The sequence below is a fragment of the Thamnophis sirtalis genome, unplaced genomic scaffold (genome assembly GCF_051295495.1).
Source record: "Thamnophis sirtalis isolate CommonGarterSnake01/CBP01778 unplaced genomic scaffold, rThaSir2_p1.2 scaffold_12, whole genome shotgun sequence".
In the NCBI taxonomy this organism is placed as follows: domain Eukaryota; kingdom Metazoa; phylum Chordata; class Lepidosauria; order Squamata; family Natricidae; genus Thamnophis; species Thamnophis sirtalis.
The window spans coordinates 11,468,060-11,492,159 of NW_028261392.1; the positions used below are offsets into that span (position 1 = coordinate 11,468,060).

General features: G+C 40.9%; 1 protein-coding gene across 3 annotated transcripts in view; it reads right to left on the reverse strand.

Moving 5' to 3' along the window:
* DACH1 (dachshund family transcription factor 1) overlaps nt 1–24,100 on the reverse strand; it is a 380,923-nt gene that overhangs the window by 122,614 nt on the left and 234,209 nt on the right. For all 3 annotated transcript variants that reach the window (XM_087726454.1, XM_087726452.1, XM_087726453.1), the window contains one exon: nt 3,167–3,339. In XM_087726454.1, coding sequence (XP_087582580.1) covers nt 3,167–3,339 — 173 coding nt within the window. The remainder of the gene's footprint in view (nt 1–3,166; nt 3,340–24,100) is intronic.

Genomic DNA, 24,100 nt, shown 5'->3' on the forward strand with positions numbered 1-24,100 from the left:
TATTACTTTCCATTGAATGAAAAGCAAATTATATGTTGAGTGAAATCAAGAGGAAGTACGTGAGCTTCAACTCTTTTGATCCAACGCAAATAGAATCCTCAAGAATTGTCTGAAGAAGTCATTTATAACTAGCTGATAACCCAACCTTATCCAGGTATTTATTTATAGGGGAAAAATGTCCGGACCAAATGTAATTTTTAATGTTAGATTTTCCCCCTTACCAGACAGAGCCCCCTTGTGGAGTACTGTGAAGCCGTTACCATGGCATCTCCACTGCACTATACAGTAGAAGCCATTTTACTGCAGTACAGTAGAAGCCATTTGAAAACACAGCAGGCTGTTTCGTAACAGAACACACACCCTGGGGGGTATTAGGGGTGTCTATATATATAGAGTTTGAAAAAAAAATCCATGGAAATTTTTAAAATGTTTTCAGTGAGGGTTTTTTTTTAAATAAAAAACATCTCTTGGGCACTTTTTTCCTGAATATTGAATGGCAGACAACAAGACAGCTGAGAAGATCCACTTTTTTTCTTGAGATTCCTGAGGTGAAAATGAAGGAGTTTATTGCTTTGTTTCCTATCACAGAAGTTAAACTGACAGTCAGTTTTTCAGTGCAGATATGTCAGTTATTTCGACAACCAAGAGTTGATAGCATCAAAGAAGCTCGGGCCAAATGTTGGTTACACAAGAAGAGCAGAAGAGAAAAAAGGTACTAGGATTAAACTAGGGAGTTACCTCAACATGCTTTATTTGGGGGGATTTGATTGAGGGCGCAATTGTATGTATCGTTCAATAAATCAAACCAGAATTACGAACTGCAATAATAGTTGATCAAATGATCTTTGAATACGGTAATTTTCTAAGGTTAAAAAAAAATAGCATATGCCTTCTTCAGCAAAATAAACAAATACCAAAACCGATATCAAATCCAAAATATTTTTTCTGCAATGTTTTATCGATGTATACGTGTACATAACTAAGAGGGAGAAAATTATTAGTATCTGATAAACAGTAGTCTGAAAAACTGATGGTAACACTTATAGGACATCTGATTATATTTCTTGTAACAAATTAGCAGAAACTCCTCTGGAAAGTAGGAGGAAAAAAAAACTGTTTTGCTTAAATTTAGTTTACTGTCCTTTTACAGTGATACACATTACTTTGAAAAGCTACTATAAATCTGCTGGAAAATGACTTGATTTATCAACTCTGTCTTGAACTTGTTTAGGAAAGGGGAAATATAAATATAACAACCAAAAACAACAACAAAGAGGGAAGCTCATAGTTATTCTTGGATCTGGTTGTCTCCTACCGCAGTTCTTAAATTTGCCATAAATGGACAACTTATATCCACATTTAAGAAAATCCCAGAGTTGAAAGCAACTTTGGGCGACTTCTAGTCCAACCCCCTATTCAAGCAGGGGAGTCTATACCATATGAGACAAGTGACTATCCATTCTCTCCTTGAAAGCCTCCACTGATGGAGCACCCACAACTTCTGAAGGCAAGATAATTGAATAATTGTTCTCACCGTCAGGAAATTTCTCCTAAGTTCTAGGTTGGTTCTCTCCTTGATTAGTAACCCTTAGTAATTAGTAATCCTTGATTTACCTAACCCAGTACAAATAGCAGCAATATTAGCAAAGGTGAGTGGCCTGCACCTTTGTCACCTGGCATGACAGAAGAATACTGGTCAAATCCAGAACAAAAATGCCAGGGAGTTAAAGCCGAAGAAAAGAACAATGTACTTGCTTATTAGCCAAAGGTTCAGTACAATTTAGATGATGCATCTTTTTCAGATAACCATGTTCTATTTTGTTGCTGATTCTCTGAGATAAGAAGACTTGCAACCCATAGCATCCTGCAACTTGAATATATAGAAACATCTACATCTTTGTTCCAAATATGAAACATTTTGGTCAAAGGCTGAAAGATTGGAAATCAGTTATCAAGGAACAGCTAAAGGCGTCCCATTTCTTAAGGTTTCATTTCCATTTTTCACATTTGTTAAGAAGAGGGCACCTCAGATTTACTTTTAAGGCTACATTATGGTTTGACGTTTGATCTTTTTTCAAGAAATATTCAATTTGGAGTTTTCTTTTTTTATAAGAAGTAGCTCTTCTTGTATGGGCAGAATTTGTTTATTGTTAAGCATCTTTGTTTCTTTGTATTTTCTGTCTTCTTCTTTACAATAATAGACAATAACCGATATATGTAAATTAGCTTTTGTATGTCTTATTCCTGAGATCTCATTCCCCCAAATCCAGATTGCAAAACAGCTATCTAATATTTATCTAATTCCCTAAAGGGTATTGATTAATTTTCGAATGTGGGATTGTAAAGTAAGAAAAAAAGAAGAAGCTTGGCTTTCTTATCTCACTCTTCCTGATTAGATTTCATTATTTCATTTGCTTCATTCTTTTGAAAAGGTTAAAAATAGAAATCCAAGATTTGCTTGGAATACTAGCTTGTTATCTGCAGAAAATGAAGCACTGCTAAATAGCAAGTTGTCATTTGCAAATGTTCAGATAATGCATTGCCACAAAACCACTTGGTGAATGGCGGAGTCAGAGATCTCAGCTGAGAAGGGCCTTCAGATCAACTTTTCCACTGAGGTAGATTTCATCTTGAAACTCTTATGACCTACCGTGATAGAAAATAGAGACCCTTTGAAATGTTAGACTTTCTACTGGTCCCAGAATATTAATGGGGTAAAGTGATAGAACATTAATGCTCAACGTTCTATTATGGATTTCCCATATGATTCTGTTCATTGGTCAAAAGTAGTAAGCACTAGAACTAGCACTTAGACCTATATACCACTTCATAATGCTTTACAGCACTTTCTAAGTTGTTTACACAGTCAGTATATTTCCCCCAGCAATCTGGGTCCTTATTTTTGATATATTGAAACACTGCTATCATGTCACCCCTAGTCCTTCTTTTCATCCTGCAACCGTTCTTTATATGTTTGAGCCTCCAGTCCCCTAATCATCTTTGTTGCTCTTCTCTATACTCTTCCTAGAGTCTCAACGTCTCAACATCGTGATGATCAAAACTGGATGGTTTACGAACAAAATTTATGAACAAAAGACACATAGCAGAAAAGAGAAGGCAGAGAAGGCTATTGGTACATTGGGGAGCAGATCGAGGCTATACCTACCTTAATCACAGACGTCTCCATTCGAGAGGGAGGGCCCTGTACTTGTGCTGCGGCAGCCATGTTTGCAATTGTGGTAAGGTGGTTCATCTGATTCATGGCCATTGTGACAGATGCTGGGGGCAAGCTGACCGGAATAAGCGGATGGGGCATCATCATGAAAGGTAGCTCAAGGCCTGGGGGGGGTGGGGGTGGGGGAGGGAAGCAAAAATAAAGTTTATGATGTATCAAATAATGAAGGTTGCAAACAGTTTTGAACATGAAACCAAGGTCAATTCAGGACCTATCAGATAAAGCCTGAGTCAGTCATTCCTGAGCAAAGCAGCATCCTACCCATCAATATCACAGTGTAATATGTTAGACAAGAATTGTTTCCAGGACTTTGGAGGGAAATCGGAGCCAGCTTATCTGAAAAAATTGATTCCTTTGGAATAAGGCTTATGATGGGATTTAAACTCCCACTTTGATTATGTGGACAGAATGGAACATCTCTCCCTAAAAATAATGAGCAATGGCAAAAGGTTTATTCAATGGTTTGTTCAAGATTCTCTAGGAAAATTATGTGAGAGACTGTGAATAGAGTAGAGTAGAGTAGAGTAGAATAGAATAGAATAGAATAGAATAGAATAATATGTAGAGTAGAGTAGGGTAGGGTAGGGTAGAATAGAATAATAGTATTTAGAGTAGAGTAGGGTAGAGTAGAGTAGAATGGAGTAGAGTAGAACAGAATAGAGCAGAGCAGAGCAGAGCAGAACAAAATAGAAAATAATAGAAAAGTCTTTCTTGGCCAAGTGTAATTGTAAGAATTTGCCTGTGGTGCATCAGTTTTCAATGTACATACAATCAAGAAAGTGTTCAATCATAAGATGCACTCATAAATCCTAAGATAAAACCAACAAAGTGATAAACATACAATACTAATAGGAGTAGGTAATAGGAAAGGTGAGACGGATAATAGTAATACAGCTCTACTACATGGTTAGATATCCTTAGGCATAAGGGAGAGCTGTGGGAATTAGATGTTTAGCAGAGTGATGGCATAGAGGGAAGAAACTGTTTTTGTGTCTGGTTGTATTGGCATGCAATGCCCTATAGTGGTGTCCTGAGGAGAGAAGTTGAAACAGTTTATGTCCAGGATGTGAGGGGTCCCTAGATATTTGTGCTGCGATTTGTGCTGTGACCCTGAGGGAAAAAATGTGGTTAATTCAATAAGTTTCCCATAAATGCCGTATCTGTGCTCCTGTTCATTGCAAAGTACTTTTGTGAGGCCCTGCACAGCTGTGATACTGCAAATTAACCTTATCATCACCTGATTCATGAGTGGTGTACACATACATCTTTCTGCAACTGTGCCGAGTTGTGCAAAATAAAGATGCAATGTAAATATGATGATTACGATTGTCATCATCGTTAACGGTGAACGTTTGAATTCATAGCAAAAAAATATATATGGCAAAATCTATAGCACTGCTTGCATTGCTGACGATTCTAGGATCATTTCACGCTCCTTCGAATCACTGTGAGAAAAGCCAAATAATCCCCCCTCTCAAATTAATAAATACACTCTCACACACAGATTAGCAAAATAACAGAGTTAGAAGGTACCAAGGGTGGGATTGAAAAATTTTAGCAACAGGTTCTCTTCCCAGTTGCCTGGTGGGTGTGGTCTATTTGGCATCCTGTACCACAGCAGGAGGGGCATTTTCACCCTTCTCAAGCTCTGGAGGCTTTCTTATAGCCTCCAGGAGGGCAAGAACTGCCTCCCCTGGGCTTCAGAGAACCTCCAGAGGCCAGAAATGGACCTATTTCTAGACTTCCAGTACTTCTGCTGGCCCATATTTCACCCTCCCAGAGAATCCGTGGGGACCCTGTACTTATCTGGCGTCCAAAATGCGCGCATGGAGACACCTGGGAGGGGCAGGGAAGGGTGAGAAGGGGTCAGCCAGTCCTTGTAACTACCGGTTCAGCAAACGAGATTAAAATTAACATCCGGTTCGCTCAAACTAGTCCGAACCGGCTGAATCCCACCCCTGCTTGTACCTAGATCATCTAGTCCAACCCCCCACCCAAGCAGGAGACCCTACATCATTTCTGACAGATGGCAGTCCAGTCTATTCTTGAAAGCTTCCAGTGATGAAGCTCCCACAACTTCCAAAGGCAACTTCTGTTCCATTGGTTGATTGTTCTCACTGTCAGAAAATTTCTCCTTATTTCCAGGTTGAATCTCTCCTTGATCAGTGTCTAACCCATACACACAGACACTCCTACCTATCCCTTCAGTTCAAGCACAAACCCAAAAATTAGCCTAGTGAAAATTCAATCCTACATTTTCCCATGCAGTGAGAGGATGACAAAAATGCTTAATTTTGGAATGGATTGAAATTTATCATTTTCTGAATCTAAGAGAAAAAAGAACAAGATTACTCATGCGATATTTAGGAATATATATAAAAAAAGGATAGGAGCATGAGAAACACCCTGTTTGGCTTGTAAACTAGAAGATTTTTTTTTTTTTTTACTAATTATTAGTTTGGTTCTGTCTTTATTTTCTCTGTCTTGCAGGCCACTCCCATGCACCATTTCCTGGGTCACTATAATGACTTAAATGATAGTTAATCTGGAAGAAACATACACAAAATTAAAGCTGTAAATAGAAAAACAGAATGAAAACTCATTAACACAATCATTGGATTAACTTCAATTTATGTTAGTATTTTAAGCTCAGTACTGACTATGAAGAGTACTTAATATACAAATAATATCAGTAAATAAATATCCTAATTCACTTTATATTTAAAATCATTTTCTCTACTAATGGAGTGAACAATTAACTATTGCATATCTTTAAAGCAGACTTGCGAATCTCATACATAATAAATATATATGCTTGCTTTGCCGTGGCTTATCTAATTTAGGGTAACAGCTTCTTCTATTTACATCCATGCTTAGTTCCCCTTCCTGCCTTTGATAGTTGTTAATGTCTATAATTTGCCACTAGTTGTCAGTACAATATTGCTTGCATAGGTAATCATGCTGTAGAATTACCTAGACAAAAAATTACTCACAGCTTTGTTATGAGGCAATGTCTTCCAAAAAAAAAAAAAACAGCTCTCCTTTATTCACAAAGACTGGAAGAAATCCATTTACATGTGGAGAGACCAAGCCACCTCCAAACCACCCTTTTAAAAAGCTGCCAAAACAGGAGTGAAATTCAATAGGTTCTGGAGAACCAGTAGCGGAAATTTTGAGTAGGTCAGAGAACCGGCAAATACCACCTCTGTGGGAATGGGAATATGGGGTGGGAATGGAGATTTTGCAATATCCTTCCCCCTGGAGTTGGGTGGGAATGGAGATTTTGCAGCTTCCTTCCCCTGGAATGGGGAGGGAATGGAGATTGTGCAGTTTCCTTCCACTGGAGTGGGGAGGGAATGAGGATTTTGCAGTAACCTTCCCCTGGAATGGGGAGGGAATGGAGATTTTGCAGTATCCTTCCCCTGGAGTTGGGTGGGAATGGGGATTTTGCAATATCCTTCCCCTGTCACACCTACCAAACCACACCCACAGAACTGGTAGTAAAAAAAAATTGAATTTCACCACTGAAGGGGCCCCCACCTGTGATTTCCACTACCAGTTTGGGTGAACTGGTCCGAACCAGCTGAATTCCACCTCTGACTTTATGTAATCAATTAAGGTGAAAAATGTTACAAGATCAGTGGATTCCCAGCACTTCAGGGACACATAAAATTGGATAACAATGCCTTTATTCTACTCAAAGTTGCATAGCTTTTAATCAAGGAATCTACAAAATGAAATGCTCATCAATTCAAGATATATGTGATACTTTCATTTTTCTTAACTAGGACTACCATTTGGTTAAGCAAGCAACCTCGACAATTTTGCATTTTAATGTATGCCATTAGTGTACATTAGTGATAATAAAGTTATTCTAAGTCTATTGCTTAGCTTAACCTTTTGGGAGAAGAATAAGGAGCTATCACATTGAAATAATAAAGAGCCACCTTGTTTTTCTTAGCAGTACTCTTAAAAAATCTTCCTCGTCTTCAGAAAAGGTTGTTCGTAATCTAATTAGACCAAAGCTCGGGCCTCAAGTCAGCAGCCTTCCTATACACTTGCTTCAGCCAAGTTAATCTTTAAGGTGGCTCTAGTATGTTTTGGCTGAACTTCTAAGTGCCTCCACTTATTCCCTCAACAGACTTCTGGGCTGTGAAAATAAGCCTGCCCTTCAGATATGCAGAAAGTTTGTTGGGCTCTCTGCCCATTCCTTACAATCTCTTCCTTTGCACTTTTCCTCTGCTGTTTCTAAACCAGCATGTCTAGAAGTGTGACCAGAATGCATGGTTGTTTTTTTCCCCACATGCTTTCTATATTCTATATATGATTTCTTGATTCATGGGTCAATTTTCTGTTGGTGAAGAATTGACATAGTACAGCTTGCTGTTGAAAGCCAAGAGAGCAGGGGTGGGTTCCTGCCAGTTCTAACCTCTTCTATAGAAGAGGTTCCACAAATCTACAGTGCCGTTTAGAACCGGTTCCAGCTCCCTCCCCCCATCCATCCACACATCATCAAGATGAAGAGCGAGAGGAGGAATTGTGGGAGTTGAAGTCCACAAGTCTTAAAGCTGTCAAGTTTGAACACCCCTGGGCTTTTTTTTTCTAAAGGATTAGGGGTGCAAGGATCTTGTAACTTGACAGCTTTAAGACTTGCGTACATCAAATGCCAGAGTTTCTGAGCCAACATTTTGGTTGCTAAGCAAGAGCGTTAAGTGAGTTTCACCACAATTTACAAGTTGGCCACGCCCACCCAGTCACATGGCCAGCAAGCCACTCCCACCCAGTCACATGGCTAGCAAGCCACTCCCACAAAGTAGGCCACACCTACAGAAGAGGTTCTAAAAAAATTTGAAATCCACCACTGCAAGAGAGAGACACTTTTTTTTTAAAAAAAATAAAAAGTTAAAACACAAATAGTTAAGAAATACAACTATAACCAGGGAAAGTCTGGCAAAATACTATATCTGTATACATTTTCTGAAAGCAAAATGAAGAGGAGAAAAATGTATACTAGATAAAGAGGAACCCATAAGCAGGAAGAGACACAAGAGAAGCTCTTCTAGATTTTCTACCAAAAGCAAGGACGCTTTCAGAAACATCCAGAGGGTGGGCTGCTCCAGATTTGCCTGGGTTTGGGCAATCCTCTAGCAAGGATTCTGTGCGGTTCAGCAAACCCCCACATTCCACTCCTGGCTGGCCATGCCCACCCCTCCCAGGAGTCTCCACCTGGCCCGTTTTGGATTCCAGAAAAATGCAGGGCCCATGTGGAAGCTTGGAGAGGGAAAAAATGGGCCCATTTGCAGCCTCAAGGGAGTCTCCGGAGCCTAGAGGAGGGCGTTTTTGGCCTCCTGGAGGCTCGAGGAAATCCTCCGGAGCCCAAGGAGGGCGAAATATGGGCCTCTCAGAAATTCCGGGAGGCCCGTCAAGAGAGCCTCCGGAGCGCAGGGAGGGTGAAAACATACCCCCACCCCGGCCATGGTGTAGGAGGCTGACTAGGCCACATCAACCTGGCCATGCCCACCCTGCAACCAGGCAGAGAAACTGCTGCTAACATTTTTGAAGCCCACCCCTGGAAACATCTTCTTGGTATCTGACCTTGGTATCTGAACCTGGTATCTGAACATGGAGTATTTGGATAGCCAAGTTGTCAGGCCTGCAGCCATCTTTTCTTTTGGATCTTTGGCCTGCCACACTTTCTATTATTCTGAATGGGTAGAACTGCCAGCATGGCAGTGGGAGATTGGACCATGTGGTGGGTCAAGATGTTGAACTTTCAACTGGGTGGGGAAACCAGGAAGCTTTCAGATTCAGGTTTTCCCAGATGTTCCAACATGGCTCTCTTAATAAATTGGAACTTTGAGCAATACTTTGCCTTGGACTCTGATTTACTTTTAGATGCTATTTGGAACCCTGACACAAGTTAAAAATATTTAGGACTTTCAAAGGTAAATCAACACTTGAATTATGTCCAATGTGACATTTTGGCAACTGGAAAAAATAATGCATTATTCCAACACCTTGCAACAATTAGCAATGTAGGGGCAGCATTTCATACCACCTGAAATTTCCAGATACTTTCCAAGTCAGGTTCATGTCAAGAGGATTAAATGGGCTAAAATTGTTACCTTTCTACCTATATTTCGCTCGCATATTTTGTATCATTTATATGAGCTCTATTTGTCACAGAGACCATTCCTGCATAAAATGTGACAGGTAGTTTCAGCCCTTCTGGATCACTTAACACAACCATAATCCCAGTCTTGGCCTTTGAGATCATATTCCATTTTTTGTGTGATTATCATCTACGACAAAATTGCCTGCAATCCATCTGCTGAAAGATAATCACTTTGGTGCTTCAATAAATGATGGATCCTCTTCAGTATAATCATCCAAATCAAACATTTGGTTCTCTTTCCTCAAAATGTCAATATATATTCCACTTTACTTCTTTGGGATAAAGCTTAAGCATTAGCCATTCTGTTGCCATATGGAAAGAGAGACTAACCCTTTGTAAAGTGTTAAGATCTTCACAGGAAGGTTTCTACCTAATACAAAGCCCAACTGTCTTGAAAAAAATGGGTATTGGAGGAACACCTAGAGACCAATTGCATTTATGTTTTGTTTTCGAAACCTCCATAAATGAAAGGAAAGGATTTTGTGACCAGAAAAATGTTCAAATGACTATACGATAGCAGTAGTAGTATCACATCCTAGTGCAGTGATGGCAAATCTTTTCGACACCAAGTGCCCAAATCAGAACATCCATGCATGTGTATGCAAGTGTGTGCACCAGAGTACCGGAAACTTGAAGATCAGCTGGCTGCCACATGCATGCCTGTTTTTCAGCTTTTTTTTTTACTGTTTTCAGGCTGTTTTTTTTGGCCCGAAAAACAGCCTAAAAATGGCTTGAAAACAGCCCCAAAATGCCCTGGAAAACAGCCTGAAAAATAGCTTAGTTTTGGGGCATTTTCAGGGCATTTTCCAGTGCTCCGGTGCCCACAAAAACCAGCTGGCTGGTGCCCATGTGCATGCTGGAAAACAGAAGAAGAGCTGGCGAAGGCACTCATGCCCAGAGAGGGCTCTGCGTGCCACCTGTGTATCACTAATCACAGCTGACGAACTGCATGAAACTTTATATGTTGCTGGTGATACATAATTATTTACGAACATAGATAGAAAATGAAATGAAACGAATAGAATAGAAAAGAATAGAGAAGTAGAGTAGAGTAGAGTAGAGTAGAGTAGAGTAGGGTAGGGTAGGGTAGAATAGAATAGAATAGAATAGAATAACAGAGTTGGAAAGGACCTTGGAGGTCTTCCTAGTCCAGCCCCCTGCATAGGCAGGAACCCCTACATCACTTCAGACAAATGGTTATCCAATCTCTTCTTAAATACTTCCAGTGTTGGGGAGCTAAAGCTCCTTATAAGTGCTTGACTTTTAATACGCAATTTTATCCTATTTCTAATTTTTCTAGGCTTTGATTATGTGCCCTCTAGACATTTTCAAGTCCTAGAAACCGCAAAGAAAATTTCTAGATAGCAATCTATTCCTAACCCTATTCTCCCAATGGTACACCCACTAAAACAGAACCCATCCGTCTTACAAGTCCTAATAAATGTAATAAACGTAAATGTCTTTCTGCTGGTCATCTTCTTTTCTTTCCTTCCACGTTTTCCAGCACTCTCTTTTTTCAGAGAGTCAGGTTTTTTTCATGATATGTCTGAAGTAGCATAATTTGAGCCTGGTCATTTGTGCCTTGAAGGAGAATTCTGGTTTGATTTGTTCAATGATCCCTTGCTTTGTTTTCTTGGAGGTCCAAGATATTCCCATGGGTTTTTCTCAACTAGAATTCTTTAGAAGTTAACAAATATTTTCAAAGAGCTTACATGGTAGTACCAGGAATGAAAACATTTTGACCCTATTAAATTTTCAACAGAGTTAAAAAGAAACTTAAGTTGTGAAAGTACGGGAGATTAGAGCAGGCAGTCTAAGTAAAGATAGTATTCAATGAGAACATGGAGTTCCCTATACTTAAAAGATGATATCAACTACTCCATCCATTGGGCAATCAATCTGTGGGAAGACAAAGGGATATGTGACTTGTAATAGTAAAGTAACAATTAACTAATAATTAATCATATCCAGGATCCAGGAAGATATTTCTGCATTCAGAGGGCTGAAAGGGACTGACTGGCCCAAGATCATCCAGCCTAAGGAAGGATTAGAACTCACAGTTCCCCAGTTTTAACCTGATGTCTTGGTCATGACACCAAGTGTATTATTTATTCATTTCTTTATTTAATGTACGGACAGATTAACAGACTTGGAAGGGACCTTGTGGGTGATAACCTACAAGGTCCCTTCCAACTCTGTTAATTTGTCCAACCCTCATGGCCACCCAAGCAGGGGACCTGGCCTACACCATTTCTGACAGATGGCAGTCCAGTCTCTTCTTGAAAGCCTCCAGTGATGAAGCACCCACAACTTCTGAAGGCAGCTTCTGTTCCACTGGTTGATTGTTCTCACTGTCAGAAAATTTCTCCTTATTTCTTGGTTGAATCTCTCCTTGATCAGCTTCCATCCATTATTCCTTGTCTGACCTTCAGATGTCTTAGAAAATAGCTTGACCCCTTCCTCTCTGGGGCAGCCCCTCAAATATTGGAAGACTGCTATCATGTCTCCTCTGATCCTTCTCTTCACTAGACCACCCATGCCCATTTCCTGCAACCATTCTTTGTGTGTTTTAATCTCTAATTCTTTAATTAATATTAAATAACTTTTTTCCACAATATATATATATATATATATATATATGGAAATGCAATCTCCCTAAACTCAAAGCATTTCACTAAATATATATTCTCATTTATTTAGGAAAAAACACATACCTACGCGACACTCGTCCAATTGGTTGGAGGAAAATGCACTTTTGAACGTGCATTTCCCTGGAAAAAAAATCATGCAAAATAGACAGATGGTAACCACAATCAATAAACATTGCAATAATTTGGGTGTGCATGTGATTTGCTTTTATTGTTCTTGATCAGTAAATAGCATCTGGCTTCCCTTTCTGCTTTATGGGGAAAACCTTGCATTTACTTTTCCTTGATTTCACTAGTCATCTGTTGGTCTATTAACACAATATATTATTAGAACCATTTTTCAAGCAGCCGTTTTTGTATAGGATGTGTTTAAATATTCAAAGTACTAAAGGTAGCAAATGTCATTTCTTTCATAGTTACAGAATGCCAGCTCCCAGTGTTTTATCCTAATGAATAAATGAGTTTGTCCTTTATGTATAAAATATAGTTTGTGTTTGTTGCAGAAGATTTTTTTTAATAATAGATGAATTTTAGGTTTGCGGCAACATATTCAATAAAGTGTGATTAATTTGGTTTTTAAAAAATGCAAACTAGACATTACTATATTACTTTGCAAAATGCACAGCTTGCAACATTATTGTCTCAGTGGGAACTTAAATTGAATTGTAAAATGTGTCTTATTTCTACTTTGATTTATGTAAGAAATTGCAGTGGAAGAACATTCTTTTTTTTTTAAATTTCTGTGCTTCTTAAATGGGACAGCACTGATAAACATTTACGCTCAAGCGGGCATTATTTTGGAGAGAATTTTTAAAATTTGAAGAATATGAATATTCACATGCCGAATGTAAATAAATCTCTCTTTTTTTTTTTTTTTTGAATATTCAAGACTCTGTATTTCTTACTTTTCACTTATGTTTGCACCCTGGCAATATTTAAATTTAGATTTTAATTGTAGTTAAAAGCCAGACCACATAGGCTAATCATAATCTATTTTATTAATGTTGTTTCCTTTTCCCCCCCAGAAGAATTCTTACTGTATTTAGGAATACTCAACTGTTATGCATCAGAACAAGTAAAGAAATGTTTAGAAGAAAAAGGCAAGTAATTTTAACATTTAATGCACTTTACGGAATAAATTGTTTATGGGGCCTGGCTTTTGTTACATCCAGAATATCATCCATTTCCATCTGATTCCATGCTACACCAACATTTGTAATAGAACATATAATAATAAAAATTTCCTGTAAGCTTTTGCAGCACACTTGATGTCAGTTGAAGAACTAAGAAATAGCTTATTAAACGTTTTAAATAATTTATTTCTTTGTGATTTAGCTAAATGTGACAATTGGACAAACTATAATAAATCTGTATTTGCTAGTGGGGAAAAAAAACCCAGAAGCTTCCCATATCAAGGTCCTTATTTTGACCCCAAAAGCCATTTTTGTGGACTCTTGACAAATACAATCCCAATTTTATGTATCCCATAACAATCAGTTTGATCTCGACTAGGAAATATAATCATAAGGAAACTCAGCACTGAATATAGAGTTTATATCTAGGATGAAGGCCAAGAGATAAACTACATATTGTTAGTGGAGATTCTGATTCATCCAGGTCATGGCTGTCCCAAAGGTGCTTTTTCAAGAGGCAACTGAACTTCCTTTTTCCCCCCCTTGAACATGTTTCACTTCTTACCCAAGAAGCTTCTTCAGTTTTGAAGTCAGAACTGAAGTATTTTTTTTATTTTTTTTTAGTATTTTATTAAGGATTTATATGCCGCCCTTTTCCCTGAGGGGACTCAGGGCGGCTTACAACAATGAAGGGAAGGGAGTGCAAGACAAGACTTGAAAAAAAGAGTCGTGATTAAAAGAAATTAAACCATAAAAATACAACATTCACTCAACATTCGGGCGGGGTGAGAAATAATCCTATCCCCAGGCCTGACGGGATAGCCAGATCTTGAGGGCTGTGCGGAAGGCCTGGACTGTGGTGAGGGTACGGATCTCCACGGGGAGGTTGTTCCATAATGTCGGAGCTGCAACAGAGAAGGCTCTCCTCCGCGTAGTCGCCAGTCGGCACTGACTGGCGGATGGAATTCGGAGGAGGCCTACTCTGTGCGATCTGATGGGACGCAGGGAGGTGATTGGCAGGAGGCGGTCTCTCAAATAGTCAGATCCACTACCATGGAGCGCTTTATAGGTAGTAAGTAAGACCTTGAAGTGCACCCGACGATCCACAGGTAGCCAGCGCAGCTCACGGAGGATTGGTGTAATATGGGCGAACCGTGGTGCGCCCATAATCACTCGCGCGGCCGCGTTCTGGACTAGCTGAAGTCGCCGGATGCTCTTCAAGGGCAGCCCCATGTAGAGCACATTGCAGTATTCCAGCCTAGAGATCACAAGGGCTCGAGTGACTGTTGTGAGAGCCTCCCGGTTCAGGTAGGGCCGCAACTGGCGCACCAGGCGAACCTGGGCAAATGCCCCCCTGGTCACAGCCGACAAGTGGTGGTCAAAACTCAGCTGTGGGTCCAGGAGGACTCCCAAGTTGCGGACCCTGTCTGAGGGGAACAGATTTTGCCCCCCCAGCCTGATCGATGGAACGTCAGCCAAATTTTTGGGAGGAAAACACAACAGCCACTCGGTCTTTTCCGGGTTGAGTACCAGTTTGTTAGCTCTCATCCAGTCTTTAACAGCCTCAAGGCCCCGGTTCATCACGTCCACCGCTTCATTGAGTTGGCACGGGGCGGACAGATACAACTGCGTATCGTCCGCATATTGATGGTACTTAATCCCGAAGCTTCTAGGATGAGAAGTGAAATGTCTTCAAGGAAAAACAAACCAGAAAAAGCACAGTGGTTAGAGAACAGTACCGCAGGCTACTTCAGCTGACTGCTAGCTACAGTTCAGCAGTTCAAATCCTACCAGGCTCAAGGTTGACTCAGCCTTCCATCCTTCTGAGGTGGGTAGAATGAGAACCAAGAGTGTTGAGGGAAATATGTTGACTCTGTAAACTGCTTAGAGGGGGCTGTAAAAGCAGTATGAAGTGGTACATAAGTCTAAGTGCTATTTCTATTATTTGCCCTTAGAACCATTTTGGCATTCAAGGTAAGGATATCTGTGACAGGTTAAAAAAAACTAAGATGGCGTCAGTGACCATGTGTTGAACATTTAAAAAAAAGTTGGGAATTTTGAACACATAGGTGGCTATTTCGTTGTTTTTTGATCCTATTGAACTTGTTTGGTTTGGTTTGGATTATTGGATTTATATGACGCCCTTCTCCCAAGGACTCAGTGCGGTGTACAACATTAAAAAAAACACATATTACAAAAGTTTTTAAAAAATTAGATAGAGTATCCAAAAAACAAACCCAATTGAGATTAACAAAAACATTTTTAAAAAATCAATTAAAATTAACAATAATATATCATTTCTTTTATTTTGTTCAGGCCAGGCCGGCTTGCTGGAAAAGCCAACTTTTTAGGCCGTGTCGGAAGGACCGGAGGTCGGGGATTATACGAAGCTATGGGGGCAGCTAATTCCAGAGGGAAGGCGCTCCCAAAAAGAAGGCTCTCCCCCTGGGGGTCGCTAGCCGACAGTGTCTGGTCGATGGCACCCTGAGGAGGCCAACTCTGTGGGATCGCACTGAACGGTGGGAGGCTATTGGTGGCAGTAGGTGGTCTCGCGGGTATCCTGGGCCTAAGCCATGGAGCGCTTTAAATGTCATAATTAGTACCTTGAATCGCACCCGGAAGACAACCAGCAACCAGTGAAGGCGCCTAAAAGGGGCGCAACATGGGAGCACCTAGGTGCCCCCATGATAACCCGCGCAGCTTGTGACAACTTGTAACAGATATTCTTTATATTGTGGTTTGGAGCACCAGGAAATCCAGATTCCACTTTCCAATGTCCAGAAAATGCTTCCTTTTGTGAATCCCCCCACCCAAAACCTTACAAGATGTTTCCATTTATAACCAACTCCCTATTATGCCACGAGCTGCAATTTTATTGCAAAATTCTAACTCTCCTTCCCCCCCCCCCCCCCATAATAATAAATTGTCCTCTGCCCCAAATTTAATCTATGATAGCATTTAGCTGGGGTTTTTGAAGTAAATATCACTAGATAAAAAGCCATCTGGTCCCAAATAATGGGACACTTGAATGCCCGTATTAGTGTTTGAAAATGAGAGCACAAATCTTCTAAAAGGATTAATTTCCATAAGAAAGATAGCTCACAGATCTACAAAAGGCGTAAATTCAAAACATAATAAACTGCCAAGAGGGAAAGGTAGATTAAAGTAAGGGAGAAATACCTCGTTACTCTTATATGGAAGAGATTCTCTATCAATTACATTTGCTACAGGAGAATTGTTCAAAGCTTTGAATATCAACTACAACCTGGAAGACATTGTGTGAAAGATGTAATAATCTAGCCGAGGATGATATGTGCGTGTGTGTCTAAATATATATACATAAAATCAAGCTTATCATTCGGATATTCAACAGGAGAACACAAAGATGCTCGGAGTCTTACTGTAATGTGGAGAGCTAAGCAAGTTTTGTATATTTATTAAAGATTTATATTTGACAAGAGCTTTGCTTTATGATAGTCTAAAAATACCGCCGTTGCCATGCAAAGCTACTTTTGCTGCCCTTTCGAATATATTTCAATATCCTGTTTCAGAATAAGTTCCTTTCAATGGATCCCTGATGTGACGCAGCTGGTTATTTTTGAATAAATGGTTGAAAACAACTCCTAGGGCCAGTGGTGGGATTCAAATAATTTACCAACCGGTTCTCTGTCCTAATGACCAGGTGGGTAGGTGGGGCTTAGTGGTCATGTGACCGTGTGGGCGTGGCCAACTCAACGTCACTCAGGTCGATGGGCGCTTCGCCTTAGCTGTTACAATGTAATAAGGGTTAACGAAGAGGCAGTTTCTGTAAGCAGGGCAATAAAGATTAAGCTAGAAACACCACCAGAATGTTTCCTTCCTGCCTTCCTTACAGGATTAGCCCTGTAAAGTGGAAAAAAACAAAAGAAGATTTCTTCCAACAACTGGTTCTCTGAACCTCTTAGAAAGTTAAGAACCAATTCTCCCGAATAGGTGCGAACTGGCTGAATCCCACCACTGCCTAGGGCCCTCCAAAGGTGCTTTTTCAAGAGGCACCTGGACTTTCTTTCCTTTTTTTTCCTTCTTTGAAGACATTTTCTTTGAAGAAGCTTCTTGGATGAGAAGAGAAACATCTTCAAGGGAAAAACACAAAGTTCAGTTGCTTCTTGGAAAAACATTTTTGGGAGAACAATCACCTGGATGACTGGGAATCTCCATAGACATTCCCAGTCGTCGTCATCATCATCATCATCGTCATCACCATCACCATCACCATCACCATCACCATCACCATCATCATCATTTAATGATCCCATAATCCCTTGCATGGTAGAGTCTGGGCAACTAAATGGAGCTAGCAGAGCATTTAATGGCTGGATGTCCTTCCTGTTGTTTGTTCAGCAGATATATTCTCCTTGTGCAGAGAGAGAGAGAAATAGCTGTCTCTACCTAGGATTGAACTCACAGCCTCCTGATTGTGAGGCGAGAACTCTACCTCTAGGCCACCATACTACTCTCCATAGACACTCCCAGTATTCTCCAGAAATGACCTCCAGCTGGTCATTTTAGCATGTCAATAAGGCCACCTGGAAGTTTATTTGTGTCATTGGGGCAGTGGTGGGTTTCAAAATTTTTAGAACCTCTTCTGTAGGTGTGGCCTGGTTTGTGGGAGTGGCTTGCTGGCCATGTGACTGGGTGGGCGTGGCTTGCCAGCCATGTGACTGGGTGGGCGTGGCCAACTTGTAAAATGTGGTGAAACTCACTTAACAACGCTCTTGCTTAGCAACCAAAATGTTGGCTCAGAAACTCTGGCATTTGAAGCACGCAAGTCTTAAAGCTGTCACGTTACAAGACCCTTGCACCCCTAACCCTTTAGAAAAAAAAAGCCCAGGGGTGTTCAAACTTGACAGCATTAACACTTGTGGACTTCAACTCCCAGAATTCCTCCTCCAGTCATGTTGGCTCAGGAACTCTGGTATTGAAGTGTGCAAGTCTTAAAGCTGTCAAGTTACAAGACCCTTGCACCCCTCACCCTTTAGAAAAAAACCTTAGGGGTGTTCAAACTTGACAGTTTTAAGACTTGTGGACTTCAACTCCCAGAATTCCTCCTCTCGCTCTTTGTCCTGATGATGTGTGGACGGATGGGGGGGAGGGAGCTGGAACCAGCTCTAAACGGCACTGTAGATTTGTGGAACCTCTTCTATAGAAGAGGTCAGAACTGGCAGGAACCCGCCCCTGCATCGGGGTCACCTGAGATCATTTATCTCCAGTCTACACATAGTCCTTTCAACAGTTCCAAGAAGGCTCCACACCCACTTGCATGGTGACCCTGATGACACAGGCAAACCTCCAAGTGGCCTCAACGACTCTCTAAAAGGATGCAAGTGACCAGCTGTCTGCAAGGAACATAAATCCTTCCACTCCCCTCCCTACAGTCAGAGCAGAAGAACCTCCTTGGATGAGAAGAGAAACGTCTTCAAAGAAAAACCAGAAAGTCCAGTTGCTGCTTGAAAAAAGCACCTTTGGGACAACCATCACCTGGATGACTGAGAATCTCCATAAACTTTGAACTAAATGCCTTTCTTTTTAGTGGTCAAGAACTTCTTGGACAGAACGCCTGTTATCTTAATCAGCACAAACACTCTCCGTGTGTGTGTGTGTATGGTTGATCCTCAACTTACAACAGTTCATTTAGAGACCGCTGGCAGTTACAACAGCACTGAAAAAAAATGATGACTATTTTTCACACTTATGACTGTTGTAGCACCCCCATGTGATGCACATTTGGATGCTTGACAACTGACTCGCATTTATGGCAGCTGCAATGTCCCGGGATCATGTGATCCCTTTTTGTGACCTTCTGAAAAGCAAAGTCAACGGGGAAACCAGATTCTCATAGCAAGCCTGTTGCTCATTTGTGAACTGCAGTCGTTCACTTAAGAAGAGTGGTGGAGTGGCCTAGGGGTGGAGCTCTTGCCTCACAATCAGCAGGCTGCGAGTTCCATCCTAGGTAGAGGCAGATATTTCTCTCTTTGGGCAGACTGAGAATTTATCTGCCGAACGAAACTCCACATTGGTGACAGGAATGGCATCCGGCCACTCTGCTAGCTCCATTCAGTTGCCCAGACTCCACCCCACAAAAGATTATAGGGTCATAAAATGATGATGATGATGAGTGACTTGCTTAACAAATGTGGCAAGAAAAGTTGTAAAATGCAGCAAAACTCAATAAATTTCTTACTTAACAACATACATTTTGGGCTCCCTTGTGATAGCAAGTTGAGGACTATATGTATTGTAAAACTTTCCATTATGAAATGTACTAATCTCAGAAAGATCATAGTAAGATCATTCTGACCAAGGGAAACCCATTTATGGCATCTGAACCGGATGAAAATTACGTATGTCTCCTTGCTAGAGAATAAATAAAGTACAAACAGCTCATAACTTTTTTTTTAAATATTAAGTTAAGGGCCTCTCTCTCTCTCTCCCTCCCTCTCCTTCCCCCCTCTCTCTTAACTGCTCCAAGAAAGCTGCTTTTATTTAAAACATAAAGATGGTAGTTACAAGATTTCTGCAAGCATAACTGCTATTCCATTAAGGAAACGGCACTGCAAACAGTAAATACTGCCCCCAAGGGAAATGTAAGTATTGATTTTATTACTACGTTGGTTGGTTTGTGTTTGCAATTGTCAACTCTCGTTTTAGGTTGTGCATTAAGTGCACTTATAATAGCTTGAGAAAAGAGTAAATATTAATTAGAAAATATTGGTAATGCTTTTATAAGTTTGGGGATTGGTGAAGAATACACATATTTTAAATGAGGAAAAAAAAGGAATGCTGTAAATATAGCTGAGACGTTTAAAAGACCAAACCATAATGGCTATACCATTTCTGAGCTGCGAATATCTGGACGAATGGCGAGAAGGGAAGCAACCGTTCATTCTTGCACTTTGGGGCTGCCGTTTAGTAGCTGGTACGTTAGAAATAATTGTCACGTTCCAATTAATTTATAGGCCTAATGAAGTTTAAAAACCAAAACCAAATTCAGAATTGATGAATAAACTTTATTCAATGCAGGTAGTAAAAGTGATGTAAGGTAAAGGTAAAGGTTCCCCTTGCACATGTCTGCAATAGCAATAGCAATAGCAATAGCAGTGGACTTATATACCGCTTCATAGGCCTTTCAGGCCTCTCTAAGCGGTTTACAGAGAGTCAGCATATTGCCCCCAACAATCTGGGTCCTCATTTTACCCACCTCGGAAGGATGGAAGGCTGAGTCAACCCTGAGCCGGTGAGATTTGAACCGCTGACCTGCTGATCTAGCAGTAGCCTGCAGTGCTGCATTTAACCACTGTGCCACCTTGGCTCTGCACATCATTCCCAACTCTAAGGAGCGGTGCTCATCCCCATTTCAAAGCCGAAGAGCCAGCGTTGTCCAAAGATATCTTCATGGTCATGTGGCCAGCATGGTGAAACACCAAAGGAGCACAGAATGCAGTTACCTCCCCACCAAAGGTGGTTCCTATTTTTTCTACTTGCATTTTTTATGTGCTTTTGAACTGCTAAGTTGGCAGAAGCTCGGACAAACAACGGGAGCTCACTCCATTGAGCAGCGCTAGGGATTCGAACCGCCAAGCTGCCAACCTTTCTTATCGACAAGCTCCACCTCTTAGCCACTGAGTCACTGGGTCTCTTAATTTATAGGCCTAATGAAGTTTAAAAACCAAAAACCAAATTCAGGATTGATGGATAAACTTGATTCGATGCATGTAGTAAAAGTGACACAAGGCATGACATTTTCATTTGCCAGTTTCAGTATTCCCAAAGTCAAAGTTTTGATTCCATCCACTGATGTTGCTCCGATTTCACCACCGGAATCTTGGGCTCTGCACTGGAAAGTGTTTAGGTAGTTGTGCACTTACACCATCAAGACTTGTGCTACCTGTTTTGCTTGGCCACAGCTACTAGATTAAAATGGTTAAACAGCTCTTCCATCAGAGTTGAACCCTAAGGATCTTAGACAAATCAGAGTGGCTTTCTAGTGCTGGTGATCCAGTCCAACAAAACATATCACACAACCAAAACTGCCTCATACAACTAAAACAATATTAAGGCTGACATTTTAGAGCTGTGTATTTGAAGGGACACAGTGGCTCAGTGGCTAAGACGCTGAGCTTGTCAATCAGAAAGTTCAGCAGCTTGGCGGTTCGAATGCCTAGCGCCGCGTAACAGAGTGAGCTCCCATTACTTATCCCAGCTTCTGCCAACCTAGCGGTTTGAAAGCATGTAAAAATGCAAGTAGAAAAATAGGAACCACCTTTGGTGGGAAGGTAACAGTGATCCATGTGCCTTCGGTGTTTAGTCATGCCGACCACATGACCATGGAGATGTCTTTGGACAGCGCTGGCTCTTTAGCTTTGAAATGGAGATGAGCACCGCCCGCTAGAGTTTGGAATGACTAGCATATATGTGTGAAGGGAACCTTTATCTTTACCTTATTTGAAAGGAGATCTTTGGAAAGGGTGTCCTTGAAGTGGGGCAGCCTCTGGAAGGCTTGGTGTGTTTGCTTCAAACATTTTCACCACCTCATGTCTACACAGGTGCATATCTAATCTCTGGGTTTCCCAAGGACATGGTTGCTTTAATGAGACCAAGTCTTGATTTGGAACTTTGCAAACAGCTTAGAAATGCCTGCTTCAAAAAGTGGTTTTTCAGCCTATCCAAAAGTGCTCTTTTTAGTAGGCAAAGCAAATGCAGAAAATATTCATTTTTGCCCTGATTGAAAGTGGGAAGGCAGCCAAGTCTTCCTCATTGAAGATGGGGAAATGCTCAATCTGTTCCAAGGTTTATTTGTTTGTTTTCCCCCTAAACCTGGCTTCCAAATTGGGTTGTAAAAAGACATTCAACCCAAAAGCAGTTACACCTATTCAATTAAATAAATACTTATTGAAATGAACGAGTGAGTGAATAATGAATATTTCATCTATTAAATAAATTATAATAAAATTTTAAAGATTTCTTTCTGCATGTTTGCTTAAAGCTGAAGTTCCTTTTAGAAGCCACATATTTGTATACACTAAGGAGCAGAATAATTATAAGGAGACCAGCACAGCAACAAAATCCCAGGCAATCTGAATGAGCGAATGGATTTTGTGTGTTCTAATCATTGCATCTCAACGTTTTAATCCGATGTGAGCTTTACAATATTTTCATTTTATATGATTGTGTCCTCATAAAAAAACAAATTTTATACATACTGCTAGATTCTGATATGACTTGTGGGGGCTTTTAAAACTATAATCCAGACATGACCAATTTCACACAATTCCACTGGTTTTTGACGTGGTAGATTAGAAACATTTTTTTCCAGTTAATTTTTCCAGCCGTATCACACAAGTCTGCCTAGAATAAAGATTCTGAAATAATGTGAGAAGGTTTCTTTTTTTTCCCAGTTGTATGTAAGCCCTTATTACAACATTAAGAGACTTAAAAGGTACACCACAAAAGGAAGGCATTGCAGAGTGGTTGCAAATCCCCACATGGATTAAGCAAAATGACTACACAATAGTATATTTCCCCAGCATGTTTCAGTAAGAAGAATTCACTTTTGAATATGGAAGGAGAAGAGGAAGAAAAAAAAAAAACACCCAATGGCTTTTCAGCTTTTGGTTGCATCGTCACTTATAAAGCCCTTCATGGTATTGGACCTGGGTACTTGAGAGACTGCCTGCTGCCAATTACCTCCACTAGACCGATTAGATCCCACAGATTAGGCCTCCTCCGAATTCCATCCGCCGGCCAGTGTCGACTGGCGACTACCCAGAGGAGAGCCTTCTCTGGCTGCTCCGACCCTCTGGAACGAACTCCCCGTGGAGATTTGAACCCTCACCACCCTCCAGGCCTTCCGCAAAGCCCTTAAAACCTGGCTGTTCCAACAGGCCTGGGGCTAAAGAACTGTTGCCCCCGCCTCGAATTGGTATGACTGTTGTGTTTTAATTATGTATTGTTTTTTATGTCGTTTAAATTCTTGTTTGTATCCCCCTTCCCTGGTTGAGTTGTGAGCCGCCCTGAGTCCCCTTCGGGGAAAAGGGCGGCATATAAATAAAATCAACATCAACATCAACATCAACATTGCCTTAGTAAGACCACACTTGGAATGCTGTATCCAGTTTTGGTCACCATATTATAAAAAAAAAAGATGTTGAGACTTTGGCAAGAGTGCAAAGAAGAGCAACAAAAATGACTAGAGGACTGGAGGCTAAAACATATGAAGAACGGTTACAGGAACTGGCCATGGCTACTCTAGTGAAGAGATAGACCAGGGGAGACATGATAGCAATGTTCCAATATCTCAGGGGTTGCCACAAAGAAGAGGGGGTCAAGGCTAGTCTAGTGAAGAGATAGACCAGGGGAGACATGATAGCAATGTTCCAATATCTCAGGGGTTGCCACAAAGAAGAGGGGGTCAAGGCTAGTCTAGTGAAGAGATAGACCAGGGGAGACATGATAGCAATGTTCCAATATCTCAGGGGTTGCCACAAAGAAGAGGGGGTCAAGGCTAGTCTAGTGAAGAGATAGACCAGGGGAGACATGATAGCAATGTTCCAATATCTCAAGGGTTGCCACAAAGAAGAGGGGGTCAAGGCTAGTCTAGTGAAGAGATAGACCAGGGGAGACATGATAGCAATGTTCCAATATCTCAGGGGTTGCCACAAAGAAGAGGGGGTCAAGGCTAGTCTAGTGAAGAGATAGACCAGGGGAGACATGATAGCAATGTTCCAATATCTCAGGGGTTGCCACAAAGAAGAGGGGGTCAAGGCTAGTCTAGTGAAGAGATAGACCAGGGGAGACATGATAGCAATGTTCCAATATCTCAAGGGTTGCCACAAAGAAGAGGGGGTCAAGGCTAGTCTAGTGAAGAGATAGA